This window comes from Gobio gobio (assembly GCF_949357685.1).
Source record: "Gobio gobio genome assembly, chromosome: 2".
Taxonomy (NCBI): Eukaryota; Metazoa; Chordata; class Actinopteri; order Cypriniformes; family Gobionidae; genus Gobio; species Gobio gobio.
The window spans coordinates 55,146,943-55,172,206 of NC_137098.1; the positions used below are offsets into that span (position 1 = coordinate 55,146,943).

Sequence of the window (25,264 nt, forward strand, 5' to 3'; positions counted from 1 at the left end):
ATCTGGTGCATATGGTGATGGAGATACAGTTTGTAGGTGAAGCCACGCTGAACGAGTGAGACCTGTCCTTAGACCACCAGTCTGTTTTTTTTCCCCATAATGAAAGTTATGCAAAAAATGGGTGCACCTTATCTCCCTTGAAAATATAAAATGCAGACGGAGCCGGAGCAATCAGTACCCAGTGCATTTCCCATGCATCCACACTTCTTCTGAGGAGGTCCCACAGTGCATTTCTACATCCAACGAGCACATTATTACTATCTAGGAAATGTGCTTCATCCTCTAGGGTATGATAAATCCATTCCACCCTAGACTCCATATGCTTTTTACTGATTAGGTGAGAATATGAGGAATGCCAAGCCAGCGACTCTCTTTCTGTCTCTCATTCCATTCAGGAATATTCTGATGTTTGTGAGCTCAAAATGTCTTCAAAGTCAAAAGCCATATTATGGCTGAATTTTCCCACAGAAATCTGATTAATGAAAAACGGCAAGTTTAGAAATATCATGGTCAATTTGAAACACGCATGACAAAGCTAAATGCTGAAACCTCTGGGTTTGTTGTCCTGTTTACTTCTTCATATGTAAACTCAACAAAATGTATATTTAAAATGTATAATTTGCTCAAGGATTTTGTAACCACACTGGCATACATTCAGACAAGAGTCAACACTATATGTTAAAGATATATTTTAACAGAAAGTTTCAAAAGTATTTTTTTTCCATTAATGTCAGATCAGAGAAATATAAAAAATGTTGACAATAGATTAATTACATATTTTGTTGTAAAAAAAAACAATTGTTATATATTTTTGTATGTGGTGCTTGTCAAAAGTTCCATCTTTTTTCCTGGATTCATCTGATTGAATGAGTTTTAATCTAAAGGCTCCTGCATAAATTATTTAAATGAATTTTGTAAACAAGTATAAATTGTTCTTACATATGAATTTCTTTACCAAAAAATTTCCAGAATACATATGAACTCCTTTAAAATGGTTTAAAAGCATCTTAGCATGCACCTAATGAGGGGGGTTGAGAGATGGAATAATAGACAATAGATTATTTATAACGTTTTTTATTTGTTTAATATTTGTAAACATAAACATATTTTCCTTTTTTTTTCACAGTTTTGATGATTTCATGAATGTCCAAGTCCCAGAAAAGAAGCACCATTCTGAATCATCTGCAGCTCATCCAAGGAAAAGGCTCGTGACGTCGCCGTCAGCCAGAGGGAGCCGGATATCCGCCATGACCGGGAATATCCCATATTTGGGCATTCTTAGCAGGAGCAATGGCAGCTTACATTGTATGTGAACGGCTAGCTTGACGCTGAATATTGAGAGTTAATGATCAGTTTTACACATTTTCATCCCATGATCGAAACGGATAAGTGGTGGATTGAAACGTATATATTTTTTAAAATGTCAAAAAGCAAGTGCTAGTGACTGATCCGTCAAACCACTACCAAACCGAAACCTCTTAGCACGGGCTTTAGCATCCTCGAGACCGTTCGTGTATTTTTTCCGCTATTCGTAACCCCCCCCGACGCATACCCGGTCTCAGCCGCTCTCCATGCCCGAGCAAGGCCCGAGAATGAACAGCTTCTCCATCGGTGAGTTGTGCTGGCTCTTCTGCTGCCCACCCTGTCCGAGTCGCATCGCGGCCAAACTGGCTTTCCTGCCGCCCGAGCCCACGTACTCCGTCCACACGGACGCGAGCGGCGCGACCAGCCTGCATCTCACCGAGCGCGCCGACTGGCAGTACTCGCAGCGCGAGCTCGACGCTGTCGAGGTGCTTGTGACCCGAACCAGCCGCGGAAACCGGGTCGGCTGCATGTTCGTCCGGTGCGCCCCCACTAGCCGCTACACGCTGCTATTCTCTCACGGGAACGCCGTGGATCTGGGCCAGATGTGCAGCTTCTACATCGGCCTTGGGTCCAGGATCAACTGCAATGTGTTCTCCTATGATTACTCGGGTTATGGGGTCAGTACCGGGAAACCGTCCGAGAAGAACTTGTATGCTGATATCGAAGCGGCCTGGCAGGTTCTAAGGAACAAGTGAGTGTTTCTGAACAGGTGCTTCTGTGTTTGAGCGCCAACCCCGATTGTTCTGTGATTGTGTGATGTAAACCCTGTCTAATGCTTTGCTGTTTTCCTTATGCATTGATGCAATTTATGAAACGAGTGAATGTAATTTATTGGCCAATGCTGATTTTCTTTTTTTTTTGGTGTGTCTTGTAAAAATCCCCATTGTTGTTGAGCTAGTACTTCACGAAACGCCATTATATTGGGATAAAGACTGGTATATCGATATATTGTACAAACTCGATATACCGCCCAGCCCTAACTTATTTGGAATATAACATTTTTAACCAGATAGTTAATAAAGATAAAATTACTTTAGTCATATTATGTTTTTATGTTGACTAGTTAAGAAAAGAGAAACTGGTGATTGGTTTGTGTGAATATCGGTTAAGAAATGTCATTCTTTGCTGTGGTGCTGTAGTGTATTAAATGTAATAAAGTGCAGAACTGCCTATCGTCTTTGCAACTAAATCAATTAAGCGTTATTATTAATAATAGTCATTTTGTAGTAGTAGTCAAGTTAAAATCTGTGGTTAAGTGCAACATGTGCAGCGCAAGTCTGTCATATAGGCTACACATATAATTGTGCTTGTGACATGGATTTAATGGTGAGAATTTTGTATTTGTAATCAGGCTCTAAAATTATATACAAATTTGGATTCAGATTTATCGGCCAATATATTGGTTATTGGCTTTCAAATAAAGAGTTATCGGCATCGGCCAAAATTGTCATATCGGTGCATCCCTAGCTGCAGTTATTGTTATAATCTTAGCTGTGGTGTGAACTCTTAAATACTTTGAAACATCTTTGAACCAGCCCACTTGAGCTGAGCGATGATGACATAATTAAGTTATTGCATAACTACTCTAAAGCATGTCACATCACTTTCTGTGAGTCTTTAAGTTTTGATAACAACAACAATATTTGAAAGTTAGATGCCAATATAATACTGTATTTAATACTAACAATCAATTGGTTGTAAACTCTCTTGTTAAAGTGAACCGCCATTTACAAAACATTTAGTCAAAATCCACAAACGAACAAACTAAATACTAATTATTTATTGCTTTGTCGAAGCTGTCAATAATTTGGGGAAAGTGGAGAGAAACTGCTTCTGTTGCTTTGGTCGATATAACACCGGAAGTTATAACGGGGAAAAAAATTGTAGCAGTCAATTCACATGTGATATCTGTAAATAAAATAATTTTTTGTTTTAGACGGTCAGCTGTTGTGCAGCATGACCCATTAATGGGATATCTGTCAGTTGAATGATGGCAGTCTGGCTCTTGGTAGAAACGTCTGCTGACTTTATTGATTTTTCGTTGCTGAACATTAATTTAATTTGATCAAATGTTTTAAGTGGCGCTGAAAGCATTGCAGTTTTATTGTTAACTCTAAGTATTATGATATTAGCTAAAGGAACTGGTCAGATTCTCTGTTTTTGCTTAAATCGCTTTTCACAGAATTCTGTGGGCGCAAATTTCATGTGAACTTGTGTATGATCACTATACTCATTAGGTCATAGTTATCTGCTGATTCAGCCCTTTGGTCATGAGAAGTTGAGGACTACAGTTTGGCACACTAACTGCTTCTTTAGTATTATCTCACTACATTGATTGTACCATTGGCTAAACATTTAATCTTGACTATCATTTAATCAGTCTGAACAACAGCTGACCTCATGTTTTAGGCCATGGATGGTATTTTAACCATTGGATTTTCTCCTAACCACACAGAATAGTTAGTTTTCTTCCAGAGGCAAAACAAGACAATGCCTTTAGAGACTAATGATTTATAATCCTCTAACAAACTCATTAGAAAGTTGTGTTTTTGGCAGATTGAAGACCATTTCATAAGGTGCCTTGTCTTTAATAATATATAACTGGGCATGTTTACACTGGAGAGTTTAAACGTCTGTAATTATTTTTGAAGTAGGAACATTATCATTTGTTTGCACATCTGGCAGGGGAGGTTAGTTGAATACAAATTTTCAATGGCTTGGTTTGTTGCTCTGTAGGCGGCATTTTAAGGCATCATATGGATGCTTGTTTTTTGTTTTTTTTAAGCTACATTCTATAAGGTATCATCACATTTATTTTCATGTAGAAAGCAATTCTAGAATGCATTATGCTCGGTGGAAAAATAAAGCCAAGATTTGGGCATTGCCAAAAAACAAAATCCTAAATATTGTTAATGCAGTGCTGAAGTTTAACATGTTTAAAGGGTTAGTTCACCCAAAAATGAAAATTCTGTCATTAATTACTTATCCTCATGTCGTTCGACACCCGTAAGACCTCCGTTCATCTTCAGAACACAAATGAAGATATTTTAGTTGAAATCTGATGGCTCTGAAAGGCCTCCATTGGCACAATGCACGGTTCACTCTCAAGACCCTTAAAAGGTACTAAAGACGTCGTTACAAAGTCCATCTCACTACAGTGGTTCTTAAATAACTTTATGAATCGGCGATATTAGTTTTTGTGCACAAAAAAACCCTAAATAACGACTTGCATAGTGATGACTATTTAAAAACAAGGCATCATGAAGCTTCGAAGCGTTATGAATCAGCGAGTCGAATCAGCGGTTTGAATCGCCAAATTTCAGCAGTTTGGCGGTTTGACACGCAATCCGAATCATGAATCGGCTCACTGATTCATAGCGCTTCGAAGCTTCATGATGCCTTGTTTTGAAATCGTCATCACTATGTAAGTTGTTATTTAGGGTTTTTTTGCGCACAAAAAATATTCTCGCCGATTCATAAAGTTATTGTAGAACCACTGTAGTGAGATGGACTTTGTAACGATGTCTTTAGTACCTTTTAAGGGTCTTGAGAGGGAACCGTGCATTGTGCCAATGGAGGCCTTTCAGAGCCATCAGATTTCAACTAAAATATCTTCATTTGTGTTCTGAAGATGAACGGAGGTCTTACGGGTGTCGAACGACATGAGGGTAAGTAATTAATGACACAATTTTCATTTTTGGGTGAACTAACCCTTTAAAAATGGATTTTACTCCGATATTTTTTGGTGCTATGCTTTATTCGGGGGCATTGTTTTTCCAAGTCTGTTAAGTTGTAAGTCCAGTCTCTCCTGAGAATTGCTATTCGTGTGACACTGTCTCTTAGTTCCCTACTATTTAGAGCTAAGCTATAAAAAAATATTTTTACAGCAACTGTAGATGCTCATTTTTTTCCCCTTCAGTTTTTAATGGCTATCCTGGGCTGAGGTGCTAGTTTGTCAATCAAATTTTCCAGGAAACCATTAGGAAGTTAAGTATTGTCATTATGGCCATAAGGAAGCTAAAATGCTGCTTCATAGCAAAAATCAATTATTTACAGAGTCTGATTCTTAGTATCTTCATCTTACTGTAAATGCCTATGATGAAACCGCATTTGACAGAGAACAGAAGTAGCATTATATTTTTAGGATTCGCTTTGTTGTCCTTCAGGGATGATCATTCTTGTTCCTGTAGTTTCTTTACGTTTCAACCCCTAATCAGCAGCTTGAATATCACTGTCCCAAGTATTATCATGTTGGGCATTTGTTGAGTTTAACCATAGTTGAGTGTTCTTTTTTTTCTGTTAGTATAATCTACTACGCAAATGCATTATGAATTGCAGTATGAAATGTTTGAACAGCTTAAAATGTATATGTGCTTGTTCTTCTTCCCATTTGCCTCCCTTTAATGGCTGCACTTGCTGAACTTCATAATTACTGTACTGTGTGCAGCCCTTCAGTTTGACTCACTTTAACCTTCCACTACGCTGACAGCCCTACCCTGAAATTGATCTGGTGATGTACTGCGTGTTGAAAGCGTCTGATAAAGGCTGGGTGATTCAGAACGGTTGTTTTTAACTAGTCAACATAAAAACGTAATTACAATATAATTCAAGTAATATTCTCTTTATTAACCATCTGGTTAAACATTTTCTCTTCCAAGTGCACCACACCTGAAGTGATCAAATGGAGAAAATGTAAAGCAAAAGCAAGGTAATTCAAAAACGTTTGTTAGAAAAAGTTCAACTCAACCTTGCCTTTTCCCATTCCACTGCCCATGCCATTTTTTTTCAACGCAATAATGCATTCTGTATGAATTGCCGCTTAAAGGGTAACTAAACCCTAAACCAACTTTTTTTAGTTAATGATCTGTAATACTGGGGCTTTATTAATGCTGTTCATTGATTCGAGTAAATGTTTTGACATTTGAGTATAAAGTGTTTTAATTCTATAAAATATGGTGTAAAACCGCCAAAGTGCTGCCCTCTTAAGGTTGAACGGTGGCTACTGCAGTTGATTTTTCCTATTGGACGTTGTGGTACATCGTGGCGTAGGATGACACTTCCAACGCCTCACTATCCGCGCCCCTGGCACGAGCTCACCACGCCCTCAGAAATGTTTTCCCCAATCACACGATGAGAACGGCTTTACTCCAGTATGAACTCTCATATTACACGAAGTAGAAACATTATGAATGAAACTCACTTGACACTTGCTTTAACATTGTATTGAAGAAAATACGGTTAAATAATGCAGTTGCCCGTACACGCCAGGCTTTTTTTGCGATATTATTGCCGCCCGTCATGTGTACAGATAATTTTCATACATGAGACACGCTTTCAAACCCGGAGTCAGAGTCAGACAGCTGTCAATCAATCCGTCACTGCGGGTCTCAGGTGCACCCCCTCCGTTCAGTCCCGCCCTCGGTTCGTCCCATCTGTCTCCGCTGGGCTCTGCCCACTTTTCCAGCATTTTTCAAAAATTGCCAGTGGGTGGAGTTAAGCTCTGAGCTGGGGTTTAGTTACCCTTTAAGACTAGCGTTGTGTAGGGTTGTCGCGATACCATAACAAAAATAGGCCTACTTTTAGATGGGGAAACTAAAGCTGCTAGTAGGTGGCAGCAAGTGTTAATGATTGAGTCACTGGCTGCATCCGAAAACTTCAAAATAATGCCTTTTAGAGAATGCATTCCAAGGTAGGAAGGCATCAAGGCACGACCGAATATGTTAGCTTAATTTCCTGTCTCCTGAGATGCCTTTATCAGATCGAGTTTTGCAGGCAGCATAGATGTATCCTTCGCTGCCTTTGATATCCCACAATCCTGTTCATTCCATTCGGTGACAGTTGAGCTAGAAAAGGAAAGATGGTGTTTGAAACAAGTTGCCGTTGCTGATCAATTTGTGTAAATGTGTGTTTTTGACCAACGTTTTCCACTTCTGATGTCTCTTCTTGGCGAGAAATTACTGCTATAACTGGAAATAATATTTTTGTTCTCACCAAAGCTTGCTCTATTTTGCCGTAGATCATTAAACTTTTAGGCTGCTTCAGAAGTCTGTCTGAAATCAGTTTCGTGAGTTGCCTTCATGCACGAACACTGCCTGCAGAGTCATTGTCTATAAGTAGGGGTGTAATGGTACACGTATTCGTACCGAACCGTTTCGGTACAGGGCTCTCGGTTCGGTGCGCGTGTGTACCGAACGGTTCTGAATGCAATCTTTAATAGTTAACAGTCGGCTTTTTTTAAGCGCGGAACACACTTCAATCCTAGTTCCCATTCGAACATATTAAGTATTCAGTTCATTTTATCAAGAAATTCAAACGATAAATGCAGCTTTGACGCTCTTTAATGTGACGACTGATCACTGTATTGGCGCGTCAATTCAGGCGGCCACGGCGATCGTCTCTTCCAGAAGAATAAACATTAATTAATATCTTAAGGTATGTTGAGGATAACACTTACTGAAACGTATCATATGTCGTGTAATCGCTCAATCAGTGTTTCAATCGTGGAAAGACGTCAAACAGGTTGTAAACAATGTCACGCAGCATCATTTACCTCAGTCAGAAGTCATTCAGTGTCCACAGCTGTTAATTCACTAGAGAAATCAACTCTTTCACTAAATATATGCACTATATTGGCCTATATATATATTAATTCTACTTAACCTGTTAGTGATGTCTTGATTATTTAATGCTATGTTTAGATAAATATGTCATGAAAATGACAGTCACTAAGATTATATTTCAACAACTAATTGGAGAAAAAATAAATAATTTTATAATTGGATTTAGGAGTTAATGCAAAAACTGCCTTTTTTTTGTAAAAAAATGTACATGTTTGCACAGTGTTATTTGAGTGTTGATTATTATATCTAAACATGAATATAGGCTAATAGTTTGGGCTCTGTTGTTAACCTTTAATATTATAGTAATAATGTGCAGGGAAGGGCTCATATATAGTTTAAAGCATTATCTTTAAGAAACGTTTAGTTATAATTTAATTCATTTAAGGACAGACACAATTTTTTCAGTGAACCACTGTTTAATAAAAATAAATAAAAAGCCAATTTTTAAAACTGCTCTACCAAACCCGTACCAAACCGTTACTTCAAAACCGAGGTACGTACCGAACCGTCAGTTTTGTGTACCGTTACACCCCTATCTACAAGGTAGTGAGGCAACAAGTGCGCTGCCTAAGTTTTCGGGCGCAGCCACTGAATCTTTCAACCGATTCTTGAAAACTGCTGATTCATTCAGGAATGAAGCAATTGTTTTTTAAATGGCTTGGTGAATCAGTGATTCACCTTTTATGTTCAAAAATGAATTAATTCAGAAATGATACAAAAACAGTCCTCTTGCTCGTGTCACATTGTCCAACTATCAGAAGTATTTTTGCCCGGATATCTTGAAATTCCCACCCCTGACTGGAAAGCAGTTAATTAATTTATAATGTTAAAATCACATTATTATGATTTATAAGAACCAAGTGCAAAGCCACTATGTTGATGAATGAAATTCCGTTCGTCTGAATCATCTTTGGAAAGATGTTTCTAGAAACAAACTATTACAGTTCCAGAAGTGATCAAATGAGCAACGGAAAAACTGTGAGAATACATTCTTATTAGGGATGTCTATTTACACAAATTTCTATGATCGATCGTCGTTTAAATTAACGATCAATTACTCGATTAATCGTTATATTTAACACTGCATATGTGTCTACAGCAGTGGCTTATAGCCGACCGCAAGACAGGGTGTGCAAACGCTGGCAAAACGCCATGTTCCTCACCAAATCAATGAGAAGGGTTTTTAGTCTAAATAAAGGGCTATAGGATTGTAAAACGAATCGATGTGATTGATAATTTAATTAAATTTCTTATTTAATAATCAAATATGAGTAATACGTGTCACCAACTCCACCTCAGATGTGTGGACGCGCTCTTCCTGAAACAACGCACTGAAAACGACAACTAGACCCAGTAAATTCACACGAATCATTGTCATTATAAGTTGTGCATTGCTGTTGGAGCAGTTGAGCAGCACACATGCGCATGACCCTGATTAATCGATGATCGTTAGGTTTTATCGATTCAATGTATTATAGACAATTAATCGATCATCGATAATCATTAATATCCCTAATTCTTATATAAAAATTATGATTGTGATGCTTGATCTGCTATTTTTTAAAAATAATTTCAGACCCTTTCTCCTGATAAACTGCAGCGCAAACAATGATGAGCAACTTTCTCATTGCAAAATGAGCTGAAGCATCGGGAAACACTCAAGGTGCTATATCTACACATGACACAGCAGAAAGGCAACGGTACTCAAAAAAACTCTCTTGTAATGTTTTTGCATGCATGTTCAAAGTAACGTTTTAAAGGTCCCGTTTTTCGTGTTTTTTTGAAGCTTTGATTGGGTTTACAGTGTGCAATATAACATGTGTTCATGTTTCATGTGTAAAAAAACAGTATTTTTCACACAATTTACTTATCTGTTTACTGCTGTTTTCACTGCCCTCAAAACGGCCTGAGAATTTCCTCGTTCTATGAAGTCCCTCCTTCAGAAATACGTAACGAGTTCTGATTGTGCCAGCGGTTCCCGTGTTGTGATTCGACAGCAGCTTAGCTCACGTTGCCCGGAAAGGTCACGCCTCTTACCATAACGTGGAGATGAACTCGCTCAAACTACAGCCCCTGAAGGCAAAACAAAGGTGATTTGACTCCGGGATGAAAATAACAGCGTCTGAACGACATGGCGACAAACGCAACCGAACCGAACGCAACGGTTCCTCTTCTCCACGAGGGAGCAACAAGACCACGGCCCCTTTTTCGTGTATTCTTGTGGGCGGAGGTTAGTCGACAAACTGTTCTACTGACGTCATTAAAGCAGGATGTACAGAGATGTAGTCCAAACCGGCCGTTCGCTGTAGGCTTTGAAAGGGAACTTCTGTCAAATAAAATATCTCGCTTGGCATTGAACTTTGAGCTTTATAATTTTACAGGTATTATTTATGCTCTAACAGCAACATTACACACTAACTAAAGTTTGAAAAATGGGATCACGAAGAACAGGACCTTTAAATTGTGTACCTGCGGCACATATAACATTCCTTACTAGGGCTGGGTAAAAAATATTGATTTCTCTATTTTAATTGATTCTCATTTTAACGAACCGATATTGATTCTTAAATCCCAAGAATCGATTAGTCATCCTATTTTCAGTTGATGAGTGAACGGGAAATTGTAGCGCGCCTCCAATCCAATAAATCGCAATAATCTTTGTGCTTTGTTACTTTTGATATGAAAAAAAGTCTCAGATTTCAAGTTAGGTCCATTTTATTATGAAATTCAAAAACATAAAAACCGCTTGTAAACAATGTCATGTAACGTCACATTTACCTCAGAAAAACTATATCCAGTTACCATAAACTCGTTAGGCAGCTAGAAAAATTAACTCCAGAAAGGAGCATTTTGATAAATATATGCACCTATTAGGTTACATACTCATTATTTTTAATGTTAAAGTATTAAATGCATATTTGAATAAATCTGGCAAGTTTTTATGACCGCCACCATTTAAATGTTTCATAACTTTATTATAAAAAAAATAAGTGTTTGTATACTAGGGATGAAACAATACAGTTAGTCCACGGTTCAATATATACCTCGGTTTTTAACCACGGTTTTCGGTTTGGTTCGGTTCTGATGGCTTGTCACATCAGTTTTTTGCTATTCTATTCTAACACCAAGAGGTTAAGGAGAAAAAATACTTTTTTTATTGCAATACTCTTTATTTTACTTAAAAGAATTGCATAACCTTACTTAAACTTAAAAATGTACTTAAAAAAAACCCTTGTACACATTCCTAGTGTATTGTATAATATAAAATTTTATAGATTGTATAGAGCTGTACAGCAGCATTTAAGTAGGAAATTGAATGAATGCATGTAAAAATAAAACACTACATAGACTTCACTATAAAATATACATTGATTCTTATTAAAGCTTATTCTTATTAAACTGTATTCAAGTTTTTCAGTCAAGAGCAGTGAGTGATTTTCTGTCTTTTTTTGTTGTATTAACATTAAAGGGATAGTAAATTCTGCCATCGAGAAAAAAATACAGGTTTGGAACGATATTAGAGTGAGTAAATAATGACATAAATTTAGAGGTGAACTGTCCCTTTAAGGACAGCGTGTTCACTAGGCTGCGCTGCTGTCAATTTAAGACCTGCGTGCGTCTAATATACAGACACGCGCTGATTTTACTTTCACTTTAGACATAACTGACTGTGTTTATGTTAACCTTGTGTGTATTTGACAGTATTAGCGCAGTAAGACTACTTAGCCCAGTAATCATGTGTTTGACAGGCTTTTAGTGTGCGCGCTCGGAAAAGCACATGTGCAGAAGCACGCAAATGAAATGTTTAACCGGCAAGGCTGTAAAACGCATGCAAATAATGAACTTTCGTGATTGTGAATAACTAGTGTTCCGTGAGTATAACTCTACCACTAACATGTGATGTGAATGTATGTCGCGTTGTTCAGTATATTGGGATGGAGGCAAATGATAGAATTTGTAGAAAAATAATTAATTAAATGCAAACTAAAAAAAAACGCAATTCACAAGCGCGTATTGAACTAGGGCTGCTCGATTATGGAAAAAATCATAATCACGATTATTTTAGTCTATATTGAAATCACGATTATTTCACATGACTTTGGGAATGTGTTGTATTTATTAAAAATACACCTTTCAACAATTCAATTGAAATTGTAACATTTGTTGTACTTTTTGAACTATTAAAATAAATAATATAACATATATTCAAATCAAAGTATAAAAGTATTCACGTAAAAATGATAACCACAAATAAATAAGATCAACAATATGGTTCGGCTAGATATGCTTTTCAGGTACGTCTAACATTAGTTTTCAGGTACAGAAATGTATCAAATGTAAAATAACATTGCATATTTGAGTACATAAATTAAAGATTAATCCTATTAAACTTACAAAAGCTATTCAATCAAGAGCGGTGAGTGATGTCCTTGTCTTTTGTTGTTTGACATTAACAGACAGCAGTAAAGGCTACTGCCCCTTTAAGACCTAAAGCATGGATATGCGTCGTCTTTATCGACTGTATAAAGTTCACTTAAGGCATATACAGACTATGTCTGCTAGGATACTCGTCAAGATGGACATGTTGACATACGTTTTGTGTGAGTTTGTCCGTTCAAGAGCAAGACTTGAAAGAGAACTCAATATTTGCGCGCTGAGAGACGTGTGAGCGTTCTCGGATGAGCGCACAGAGATACATTTTCTCACAGCGCGCACGGCTTCTCATTCTAAACCTAAACCCTAAAGCACTAAACCCGGGTGATGACGGTGAAAACGACTGGTCATATTCGAAAATATGGCAGCACTCGCAATCTCGCATGCATTGAACAAAGTTTACAAAGAGAGAATTATTTGAAAAATATGAAGGAAAAAAAGGACGTTTACACTGCACCCCTGCTCTCGTCAGTTTTTGTTTCTTTATTAGATTGTCATAGGTCACTCTGTTTAATTTTCAAGTGGTTAAACAAATTCGTGGTGCTCCCTTGCGTTGCAGCCACTGCCATGTAGCAAATCTTGCACATAGCATGTTTCTGCTCGTCGTCTGATTCCTCGAAGCCAAACTGTTCCCAGACAACGGAGTTGGTTTTGCCTTTTTTGCTCACCAAACGCTGCTGTAACTGCCATCTTTACTCGCGCTGAGTTTTTAAATTCCAGCGGATGATATGCACACGAGACTCACGACCTGAGAGAATTTGTGGCTTCGGGAGGGGCGGATGTGCGCGTGCGCGTTTCATTCAGAACGCAAGACAAAATAAGAGTGTTCTCGCAAAACTGAACATGGCAAAATAATCGTTTTTTCTCGATTGTACTATTTTGGTGATCGTTGGGAGGCAAAATCGAAATCGAAATTCGATTAATTGCACAGCCCTATATTGAACCGTGAATGCCGTACCGAACGGTTCAATATTATATTGAGAATTGTGGCATCCCTATTGTATACAAATCAGTTAATTCTTACCTTCAATATTATAGTAGGCTAATGTAGCCTAGTAGGCTTCAACTGACTCCCATAGATTACTAGTTAAGAGATTTGTTTTCCTTGAGAAAATTTGCCTTAAATTGTACCTGAGATATCCATAATAATCAATATTGAATCGAATCAAATTGCATCGAATTGTGAAATTTGTGTCAATACCCAGCCCTATTCCTTACGGTACTACCGCATTGGCGATATACTACAGTTTAAAAAATACAATGGCAGGGTCAGTGTTTTGAAGCTTTAGTACCATATACCGTGCAACCCTAGCGTTGTGTTCCACAGTAATAGAGCTTGTCACAGGTGCACCATCATGTGGTTGGATCATTTTCTTCACTTAACTGTTGTTATTGCCACATTGTCAACATGTCTAATGTCTAACAATGTTGACTAACATTTTTGTAAAAAAAAAAAAAAAGTCAGGAAAAAAATCTCCCAGCCCTATCTGACAGGTAGCTTAAATTAACTGTTGAGTCTCTTGTATGTTTGCTAGCATATCAGTAGGAAGTAATGGCTTTTTTTTTTTTGGTAGATTCCACAGGATGTGCAAACATTTGCTATAGATGTTAATGTCATGTTTATTTGCTGATGCAAAGATCGTAATCGCACTGAACTGTATTTCAGAGTTGACAGAGTAATTTAAAATTCATTGGATTGTGAAATGAGTTTAATATAGGTGAATGCCAGAAACAACAGTCCAAGGTCCCTCAGTGCTTCTGTTCTAGAAAGCCAGCAAAATGTAATTGTATAATCTTGGCCTTAGTGGTAATTGTGACATTTTGAAATTGTTTTATCAGTTCTCCAATGCTATTGGATAGAACTTTTTTCCCCTATTTTTTTTTCTTTCGTTTTTTTTTTTGGGGGGGGGAGAAATGTAATTGGAATGAAAGCCATTAGTCCAATTGCTTGGAGTAATAGTCCACCATCAACAAGCTGTATGATTTGCCATTCAACTGTGCTGTACGAGATGGTTGCTATTTTAAAATATTTTAATATTTTAGCGTTATAGTGATGCTTGGCTTTGAAAATGATCTGCTAACAATTGGCATCCTCCATTACGGATATGAGTTTAAAGTTTAATAATCTGAAGTTGAACTGTTATTTTGTATTCAATGCAAAGGCGGAATCCTTCAAACTCATTTGAATAAATTAAAACTCATTAAACTAAGAACCTAGCTCACAGTACATTTTAATGCAAATCTGTTTTAAGTATTACCATATCAGCACCTGGCACCTTTTTGAGGCCATTTGCTCCATCCAAACATTTGCCGGATTTATCCGGGGTGTTTGCTCAAGTAAGATAATGTACAAAGGATTTGACTTTTTAATGTGTCATTTACCTCCTCTGCGCTTCCTCCGGGGGTTTCTGGCCTGTATTTGGCCCATTGTGCACCAAGTCCTTTTCTGTTTATGGAACGTAATGCATTTCATAAGGCATTTCAAATAGGCAGAATTACTTGGACAGTCCAGAGGAAAATCTTTTTTTTTGTCTTTTTTGAATGCCATGGTCTGTTGGGAGCATTTTCTCCAGCTTTAGTATGGTGAGCAGTTTCTATAACTATAACGGTGCTTTGTTCCATGAATCTGTTGCATTTTTTTTTTTTTTTTATGGTCTAGAAATAAGAACTTGAGATGTCCTATATTCATTCAGTCAGCAGTGTTTCAGTCTTACGACCCTCTTCAGGCGATAATATTGTCTGTATTCTGTGCACCTGCTTGCTACTGTCCAGGTGCGTGCGGGGGTTTATGCAAGTAATAAATTAACTTCAGAGGTTTTCTGAGGGAAAAAGTCCATCAATTAAACTTTCCTAAAGTCATCAGAAAAAGGAAAAAACGTTCCCCATAACGGTTTTAAAACTTAAAGTGTTCATTAAATTCAGCCTGACAGTGCAGGTTTCACTGTAGCACTCCCAGTGTCTTTCCCATTCTCGGTGTGAATTATTTACAGTGCACCTAATGAACCAGACCGAGCTGCTGGGAACTGTTGGATAGCAAATTCTGACACTCGGTCTGTTACCTGCAAGTCCAGGCATACGGTTGAGTCTAATGCTAAACTTGAAATTAAAAGGTAAGAAAAGTTGGTGAACATTGCCACATTTTTCACTTTTGTAGCATATTTAGTTAAGGTTTCTTGCATCAACCATAATTTAGCTTTACCTGATTAGTTTCCACCATATTTCTTTTTAAAAATGACCTCTTATGGTTGGCTAACCTCTGTAATGTATCTGTGTAATATTATTCATCAGGATTGGCCGAGCTGCTGAATTCTGAAGAGTTGTTGTTAGTGCATCAAACTATTATTTAAAAAATCTTTTTCACATGGCCATTTTAATCATTTTAAAGTTGCTTTGTTTTGCATTTCATGCAGTCCTTAGGCAGTGGTTTGTGTATTTGCGGACTTTCTCTAGTTTGTGATGGGACAAATGGCTGCAACTTGGAGGCTTTCAGTGGCTTCAGAGGCTTTCAATGCGACCGTTGCCTTGGAGTTATGGCACTTCCACACGTGTGCACATTTTATTCAGCTTTGCTGCTGTTGTAGCCTCAGAGCTTGGGAGGATGAAACGAGTCTAAAAGGTTTTAGAGGAATGCGCAACTGCACTAATCTGTCACGATTACTTTGTATGCTCCCATCATGTAGTCTGAATTCTGACTAGAAAAGAACATGGTTACGCAGACTCAGTGAGCATATTAGCTAGGCGAGTTTTCTGTTATTGTGGTATGTCCTTGTGTTAAGGACACTAAGTTGTCGATCAAGCTTTTCCTGAAGCCATATGCAAATAAAACAGTATTTTTCCACTTAATGATTTTATGATGCTCGTATTGATCCATTCTGAATGTGTAAAACTACAGCCCAACAATTGTTTCATATCTTCGATTTATTTACCTTCAGCCTTCAAGGTTATTGTTTCTACTGCTTATGTTGAAACTGCATTTATTGTAAGGCACATTGTTTGCGTGTTACGCAGTCCTTAGGCAGTTTCTGTAGTATTTTTTTTATTGCAAAATGTCCCTGTTATTATATTTCAGGAAGTTTAGTCGAAAATCTATTTTTGCCCACTCTTACTTCTAGTCTCTTTAAATTTGCGTGTTACGCAGTCCTTAGGCAGTTTCTGTAGTATTTTTTTATTGCAAAATGTCCCTGTTATTATATTTCAGGAAGTTTAGTCGAAAATCTATTTTTGCCCACTCTTACTTCTAGTCTCTTTAAATTCCCTGTTCCTCTTTCACTAGTCTGTGTCTTCTGTAATTACGGTACTGTGTTCACATGGTCCCTCAGTTTGACTCTTTTAACCTTCCTCTTTGCTGACCGCTCTGCCCTGAAAATGATCTGCATGGCTGATCAATGGTGCACTCTTGGACAGATAGATTTTTACACTTTTCTTGAATTCTGGGATATTTTGGGACCATTTAGCAGTCCGGAATGAACCTTTTTCTGTCCCTGCCTGCATCTGAAGAGGCTTATTGGGGTAGCTGTAATTAAAGTTTACATTAAATTCAGATCATTTTCGAGGTCACTGTGGACCATCTTGAGTATACAAATGATTGTTAAAATTAGGGCTGAACGATTAATTGCATTTGCGATAATATCGCGATATGATAACACGATTTCCTAACCGCAAAGGCTGCGATTACAGTCTGGTCACGTGACACGCGAGAGTAAAGTCGGCAGAAGAAGCAACTTGGCACGTTACACATGCCTGGCCTAAAAGTGGGAAAAAACTGTTTGTGTTTGATCTATCTAATATTGTGTTGTTCATACTATAGGCTACAATAGAGGTGGGAGAAAAGATTCTTCTCCAGTGATTCTGGATCGATTCTGAGCTTAGATTTTAACTGCAGGTGCGTGGTGGCGCTGCGTGTGTTTTAGAAACACCCGTATTCTGATTGCTTCCATTATCTCTCTTTCTCTCTCTCTCACACACATACACACAATCACACACGAACCATAAAATATTTCATAACGTCCGGAACGGTTGACGGCGCGAATCGCAATGACATTCGCAGGCTTCTTTGCACAGGATAAGCGCTGTGAGAAACTTAGCTTTGATGTCATGCTTACAGAGTGTGTTCTCGCCCGCCGGTATTTTCCTTACAAACGCTCAACGAAGGCTTCATTCATGTCGTTAGGAATGCAGTGTGCTTGTATATTAAAAAATAAGTAACTCAGAAGGTTTTCCATTTCAAATGCTCACGCGGCGCTTTGTGAAGAGTGCTTGCGAGCACGCGTCTGTATGAGTCTCAAAATGCTTTTATGACGCAAAATTAATGTAAACACCGTCAGTAATGTCTTAATGAATTAATCAGACAAGGCAAAAACATCTTATATTTCAAAAGAGATCTGTGCATTAGTGTGAATGCAGGTCTCCCGCTGTCTATGATGATGTCATGATTAATAATCAAACAACAGTAAAGCTGAGAAAGAGAGAAATCACTCACAGTTCAGACACTCTTAAATACTGAAAGCACTCTTTGTTCATTGCTTGTAATATGTTTTTTGTTCCTCTTTATGATTTACTAGCTTATGTTTTGCAGCTATATTAGTTTATATATTTAAAATGATTAACATGCAATTGTTTTAATTAAAATGTTATAATGTCCTAGTTATTTTAAAAAGCTTATAATTACATATATCATAATAAAAAACATTTTAAGTTTTTAATAAATTAATAAGATTAATTAATAAGGAAAAAGTTCAAGAATTGTTTTGGAATCGGATCGTGACTCCCAGAATCGGAATCGGATTGTGAGGTACCAATTAAAGATTTCCACCATTACTATACAATGATGTATTGTTGAATAATACAGAAGATAAAGAGTTTAAAAAATAATCGCATATTAAATCGCAATCGCAATATTGGTTAAAAAAAATCGCAATTAGATTTTTTTCCAAAATCGTTCAGCCCTAGTTAAAATGAAAGTCTTAAACATATCGTTGATATTAATATTTATGTTTTTGAAGGAAATGTCTCTCTACTCTGCCACAATGCTAAGATATTGAGTAATATGTTACTTTGTGATTGATAAGGTGTTCTGGGTAGTTGCTTACTGGCAATTCTCTGATGTTCTGGTCTCTAGGTCCCTATTTTCATTGTCAGCAAATAGAAATCATAACCCTGATCACTTAGAACAGTACTAACTGGGCTCAACGCTAAGGATTTTTTTTTTTTGACTGGCCCCACCACAAAGTTATAAATCAATAAAATAAAATGGGCCTAGTTATTGTTTTAGGCCTATAATCTTAAGAAGGTTATGACACCAAAAACTACAAGCCTGACTCATAAAAATGTCTCGCATTGTGAAAGACAAGTAAACGATAAAATAAGAACAAAAATATCATGTGCGCAATGGCACAAAATCAAATACAATAGAATAAACATACAAATTAAACTAACATTGTTTTTAAGTAGAGAAATTGAACAATCAAATGTAAACCACTGCATAGTCTTTACTGTATAAAGTTATTCAGTCGAGTAGTGTGTGGATCCAATGTACTGTTTACACATGTTTTTTTTTCTCTCTGCTGTTTGCATTCACTTAAGACATAACCGACTGTTTACCAGGATCTTCTTGAATATTTTAATTGGCAAGTAACGTGCAACATGCTTAAAAAACGTGCAAATGATAAACTTTCGTGGCGATGCAGCCCGGGCCATTGGGCAGTCCTTATTGTCGAGCCCTGACTAACACGCCTCTTCTCAACAAACCATATGATTTTGAGGTATCATTCATGTCTTAAGTTTCATTTTTGGGGTTTGGGATTTCAGATCCCCAAGTATGAGCAATAGTAATCCTGATTTCAAACTTGTATATCTAGGAGTGAATGATTTAATTGGTTGGCATTTCAGAGTGTTTATTTACTGAAATCAAATCTCTTCTTGTTTGCAATCCATCCTGTCTGCCTTTTCTGTGGAGACTCTGCCCTGTCTATCACTTCAGTCAATGGATCAGCATTTTCCCAGACAGCCGCTCCTCTAATGTCTCTGTAAAGAGTTGGTAGGTGTGTGCCCATTCATTGCGTGCCGTTTTTCCAGGCCTGCCAGTTAATCTCATTTCAGAGCGACATCCTTTCGTAATTCCCATGAGGACTGCAGGAGGATGGACAGCATTTTTTAATCAGAGAACGTTCACAGGTATGATTTATCGGATGAGCTTGAGCCTGAGACTTACATGGTCCATGGCTCCCCATCCCACTTTCCCATTTAAGATTAAGGTTTTTCTCTCTTTGTACACAGGACATGGGGCTTCTACTGGTGCACTGTGTACAGCAAAGCAGTAAATCCCAAATGATAAGAGAGAAGCAGCCGGTCACTAGAGCCTCCCAATAAAACAGCAGTAAACTTACAAGAGTAGTTTCAGTGGTGTGATGGCCTTGGATTGTTTTGCCCCAACCAAATAGAAAAGGAGAAATGTGCTTCTATTAAATTACTTTGAGCTCAAGGCAGCACCCCACTAGCTGACTCCAAACAACTCAATTTTAGTAGGGGATGTCCTACTGACTTTTTTCTGACATCTTGCCCTCATCTGTTGGAGGTCGGTCATGCTCTCAGATTCGAAATGAAATTGAGGTGATGGACTAAACGGTTGTCTTAAATGTTTCTTTGTTTCCTGTCGAAATAAGAACAGGATTAACCACACAAACAGTTGTAGACTGAAATTAGGACGCAGTTTCGTGGAGTTGTTTTATGCTGTTAATTGGATAGTTCACTCAAAAATGAATGCATTATCTAATCATATTTGTGTTCCAAACCTGAATGCAAAATATATTTTGAAGATTTTTGGGTTGCAAAACAAACCATTGACTTTCATTGAATGGACCGATATTGTATTAGGCATTCCTCAAAATGGCATCTTTTGTGTTCCACAAATGAAAGGAAGTCATACAGTTTTGGAATGACACAGATGAGTCAACAACAGAATTTTCAGTGAACTATCCCTATACTCTATAATATGTTTGTCTCTATAGAGTACTGCAGTAATGAGTCGTAAAATCCAGAAACGAGTTTCCGTTTTTGAACTTCCAGTTCATTCATCCCAAACCCATTTTGGTTAAATGTCTTAAATAAGGTCTGTGGTTAACACAAGCTCAAGATATTTTCATTTCTTTTTTCTATGACACATCAGTACTCTACTTGTGATTTTAAGCTTTTATGTGTCTTGAAAAAAGTTTCTAACAAGTGGAACTAGAGCTGTCTGAGACGCCATCACGACAGGTAAACTTGAGCTACTCTGTAGTCTATTGAAGTCATTCAACCTTGGTGTAGTTTTAGTATAGTTTTAGTTTAACTATTGTATTTAGGCTTCAGAATTTAGCAGGTTAGCTGTGGAGCTTAAGTTACTATGACGATGAACACAGCTAAAAGCCAAGCCACTTTCATGGTACCTAAAACCCAGGATTGGCACAATCTAAACTGAAACTTACCTGACTAGCCAGCAAAACTGGCTTCATGGTACAGGCCCCTGACGTCCCCCTCGAAATGGTTCTCATATGTTTACTCTATAAAATCTGGTGAAATACAATAAACTTTTTTTTTTTTTTTTACAATTAGCTTATAGCCTAGCCACTTTTAATAGAATTTTGAATAGGAACCCAATCTCGTTATATTTTTGCTTCTTTTTGGCGTTCCCTACAACAGCGTATCCTCTGTCTAGAGCGCACAACTACATGAGCTTATATGGAAGAAGCTCATGCCTGATCTTGCATTTTGGGTTAAGCTGCGTTCGTTTGACATAGCGGAAAATAGAATAAAAATCTATTAGCCTTTCTACCCGTCAGGGATGTGACTGTAAGAATTTCCCCTCACCGTCACATTACAGTGCGTGCGCATTGTGGGGCTGTCAATGAATGAGAGTGCGGCTGTGCGCATTTTAGTTTAGTTTTCGAATTGGCGCCAATTCGGGAGCGGGTTGCTTGAATGGTGGGTTCATTAGCCTATTATTATTAAATGGAAAAGCACAACAACAAAACAGTACATTGACAAACTCACTTAAATAGGCGCTTTTACATTTCGCATTGACAAAATCTTTAGCCGTCATCTTGTCATTCAGCTCCTCACTCGCGTGATGAATTAAATTCAACTCCTGCTGCTGGTCTGTGCTGCGACTTCGGCAGACACGTTCAGTTTTTATTTGTAGTGTCTGTTCTCTAACTGAACTCAATTATTTTATTACTATAAAAAAATTTAAATGATGGTGGGGGAAGTGCCACGGTGGGCAGGTGACCGGTGTTATACTTGTTAAACCGGCGTTATGCCTATTGCAGCAAGCCTATTACCCATAATTATCAATCTAAATGAATCTACTGCGAAATATAGGTCTGTTACCACCTAGTAAAAAGCTCCTGTGTGTTTTGTATCACTAGTGCAGTGTCCGTTCTCGGAGCATATAAGCCCTGCCCGCGTGAGGCGCGCCGCTTCTTGAGATTCCTGATTTTATTAGAGAGAAGAATATATAATCAACACCGAAGCTTCGAAGCTCAAAAAATGATGTTCGGACCAGCCGTAGCAAAGTCCCTTTCAAGGAAAGCCTGTTCATTCTGTGGCCATATTGCAACGCCTCTGGGCAGCTATTTCGTGCATTCAAGAACAAGTCCTATCTTTTTGAATGGGGGAATCCTGGAATCGCAAACTGCTTGCCGAACTCACAATTAAATAACATATTTCAAATCAGCAACAAAATCTAACATAAACTGTCCCATAATTGTTGTTTCCTATTATCAAATAGCGTTAAAAAAAGCTTCTTGCAGTCACAAGTGTGAGTCTTAGGTTTCATTGGGAACCGGAGCTTCTGTAATTTGGTTGCGCCAAATTACAGCAATGAATAACGCATTTATATGGGAAAAATGCATCTGAAAATAGTCGAGTGGAAACAAAGTGAGCTGCTGCAGGAAAGGTACATGATCCAAGCTGCCCAAAAACATGAGAATTCTTTATTTTAAGCTTCGAGCTAATGCATTAGCGTTTAACATACCCTGTCATACGCTTTGACAGGCGAGTGTGCGTCCTCGGCACACAACGTTTATTTTACAGGTTATATCCACTGATCTATATAGAGAACAGTGGTTATAGCCTCATCCGTAAATGTTACTAATCCACGCAAGATATTTCCATTTAGCATAAAAGCGTGTCAGTCTGACATTATCGCATTCGCAGTCGAGAGGGAGGCAATCAATATTCAGCCCAAAAACATTGATTTAGCTGAAATATCTGCTGTTGGAGACTAAATTTAGTTTTAAAAGTCAACATGTAATTCACGTATTTTATGAGAGTAGTAACTGTAAAGGGATAACAGTGTGTAATTGAATATAAATGTAAGACGATTAAACAGCATAAAGAAATTACCGTAACAGTTACTGTGTCCATATTGAGTGTGTGTGTGTGTGTGTGTGTTCCTGCAGAACATTCCTCTTATCTGGTAACACTGAGTTTGTGTTGTTTTTGTTTTTCTTTAATATAATTTTAATGTAGGGTAGTAAAACCATATTTTTTGGTGTATTGATTAACATTTTTATAACCACACAAATACCATTAGTTAAACTATGGATTGAAGCAAAACTTTGGTTACCATGGAAAAACTAAAATAACCCTGTTTTGTTTTTATTTATTATATTTAATATATATTTTTTTGTTTGTTTTAATTGTTGTAAAACCATGGTTAATTTGTGTAAGGTATATTCACTATGTATGTTTTCATAGTTTTCATTTTTGTTTGTTTGAAGTACAGCATTGGGCAGGATGTGGAATAGTGTGTTTTATCAGTTAAAAAAGGGCTTTTTCATCCAAATAATCGCTTAATCGATTAGTTGGCTGGTAATTTTTTCGATTATCAAAATAATTGTTAGTTGCAGCCCTAAATGATTTTACCAATCAGCGATTGGCTCATTTACTTGGCGGGACTATTCCACCATATTGTGCATTGCCGTTTCACCCATTCATAAGGAATAGGAGTGAACCGTCTTTCTATATCTTTAGTCTTTGGTGAGAGGGATACAATTTATTTTCAGTAAAAAGATTGTTCTGACCTCACTTTCTTATTTTGTAAGCCTTAAGTGTTGTTAAACCCCTCATTTGCTGAGGGAAACATTTAGACCAGATCCAAGAAGGACAGTAGATTATCAGTTCATCAGCGTGAGAAGCAGCTCAGTGGTCTTGAGAGGCCACACAGACTACTTTCAAGCTAGTTGGATGTTGTGTTTTGAGTCAGCAGGGCTATTAACTGCTCACCCGCTGAGATGTGCGGCTGTGTGGCTTATGACTGAGAAATGGCTAGGAAGAAGCTGGCATTACATTAAGAGATGTAGGTTGAGAGCAGAGAAAGGAAGCAAGTGTATTCTGCAGTCAAGCTTGGACAAATTTTTAACTGCAAACAGGGTTTGTGTGACAGACATAGCAACCATAAAACCTGGCTCGTCCTCCTGGGCTTTTCACACCAATGCAGTTTTTACCACAGTTCAACTCTCTTCACCGAACCTTTTATATTTGCTTCACTTCTTGTACACCTTCCCAGTTCTGTGAATACGTTGCTGCATGCTAACTACACCTGCAGGCTCAGGCAGGTGTCTTTTATATACTGTTATCCGGATGCTGGAATAAAACTCTTGAGGACCTGAGGTCAGGAAAACCTTCAGCTTGGATTTGATTCAGCTCTGATTGGGCCTCCTGTGTCGGCTGCACATTTTCAGTTGTGAATCTTGGACAAAACTAGGACAACTTCTATTTATGCTCTTTATTATGTAAGGATTTACACTGAAGTGAATTTCAGTTAGCTTGTGACTGATATTTTGGTGGTTGTATTTACTTTATAGCAGTGGTTTTCACCCTTTTTTACTCAAAGACCCTTTGTTGTCCAACACAATATTCGAATGCCCCCATATAGGCTAATATATTAAGTATTTCTGCTGTTATTATGAGAAACTATATTGATATAAAATAATATATTTAACTAGGATTAATTTTGTGATTCCAGACGTTCCAAGAACTATGTTCTTAAATCAAGTTATTGAGGTGGAAAAAGTAGGGATGCCCACTAATTGTTGACTATCGACTAGTCGAGGCTTGGCTGACCAAAAATTGTATTGGTCGCTTAGTTGCAGCAGAAAAAAAAAAACTGGTGGTGAAGTCACGCAGTCCGTGAGAGGTGGATTGTTAACTGTGGGTCCTTACAGTATGTCGGGCAGGAAATCCAAACGTTCGCCTATCATCCATCTACCTCAAATATGGCTTATCTTTTGAAACATGCAAGTACTAGCAACTTTACATGGCCGCTTTGCTCTAACGTTAACCTAGATGTGTGCACTAGACGCTTATCCAAGTGTTTGTGTGGAGTGTGGAAGCTAAAGTATAGCGCTTAATGCATGACATGGAGGCGCCGCCGCAATCACTTACATTTCACTTAAAATACTCCGTTGTTTTTGGTCTTGTATCAAGAGTAACCCAAAACATCATTCAAAACTGGTTAATTGTAACTGGTTAAAAATAACTGGGTATTTGTTTGCAGACATTAACAACTAAATGTTGTGCGTTTGTAAAATAAAGAAAAAAAAACAGGATGCGCTTTCTGCCGTCTCTGTCTCTGTAAACGTGTGCGCATCATAAAGTGAACTTTCCTCACAGACATGAGAAATACATCTATCGAAAGCTTGAAAGGGCTATTTTTAATTGAACCCCGATTCAAATGGAAAACAAATATTATTAGATTTAAAGGCTCATTAAGTTTTATATGGCTTATTAATATACAATGAATGACAACAAGTCAACCAAAAAAAATTTAGTCAAGGGAAGAAATTAATGGGGGAAAAAATAAATTA

The 25,264-nt window shown here is 37.7% G+C and overlaps 1 protein-coding gene across 1 annotated transcript in view; it reads left to right on the forward strand.

Moving 5' to 3' along the window:
• The first annotated feature begins 1,259 nt into the window (after positions 1–1,259).
• abhd17c (abhydrolase domain containing 17C, depalmitoylase) overlaps positions 1,260–25,264 on the forward strand; it is a 56,597-nt gene continuing 32,592 nt past the window's right edge. Inside the window, exon 1 of the mRNA XM_079811100.1 lies at positions 1,260–2,056. Coding sequence (XP_079667226.1) covers positions 1,572–2,056 — 485 coding nt within the window. The 5' untranslated portion in view covers positions 1,260–1,571. The remainder of the gene's footprint in view (positions 2,057–25,264) is intronic.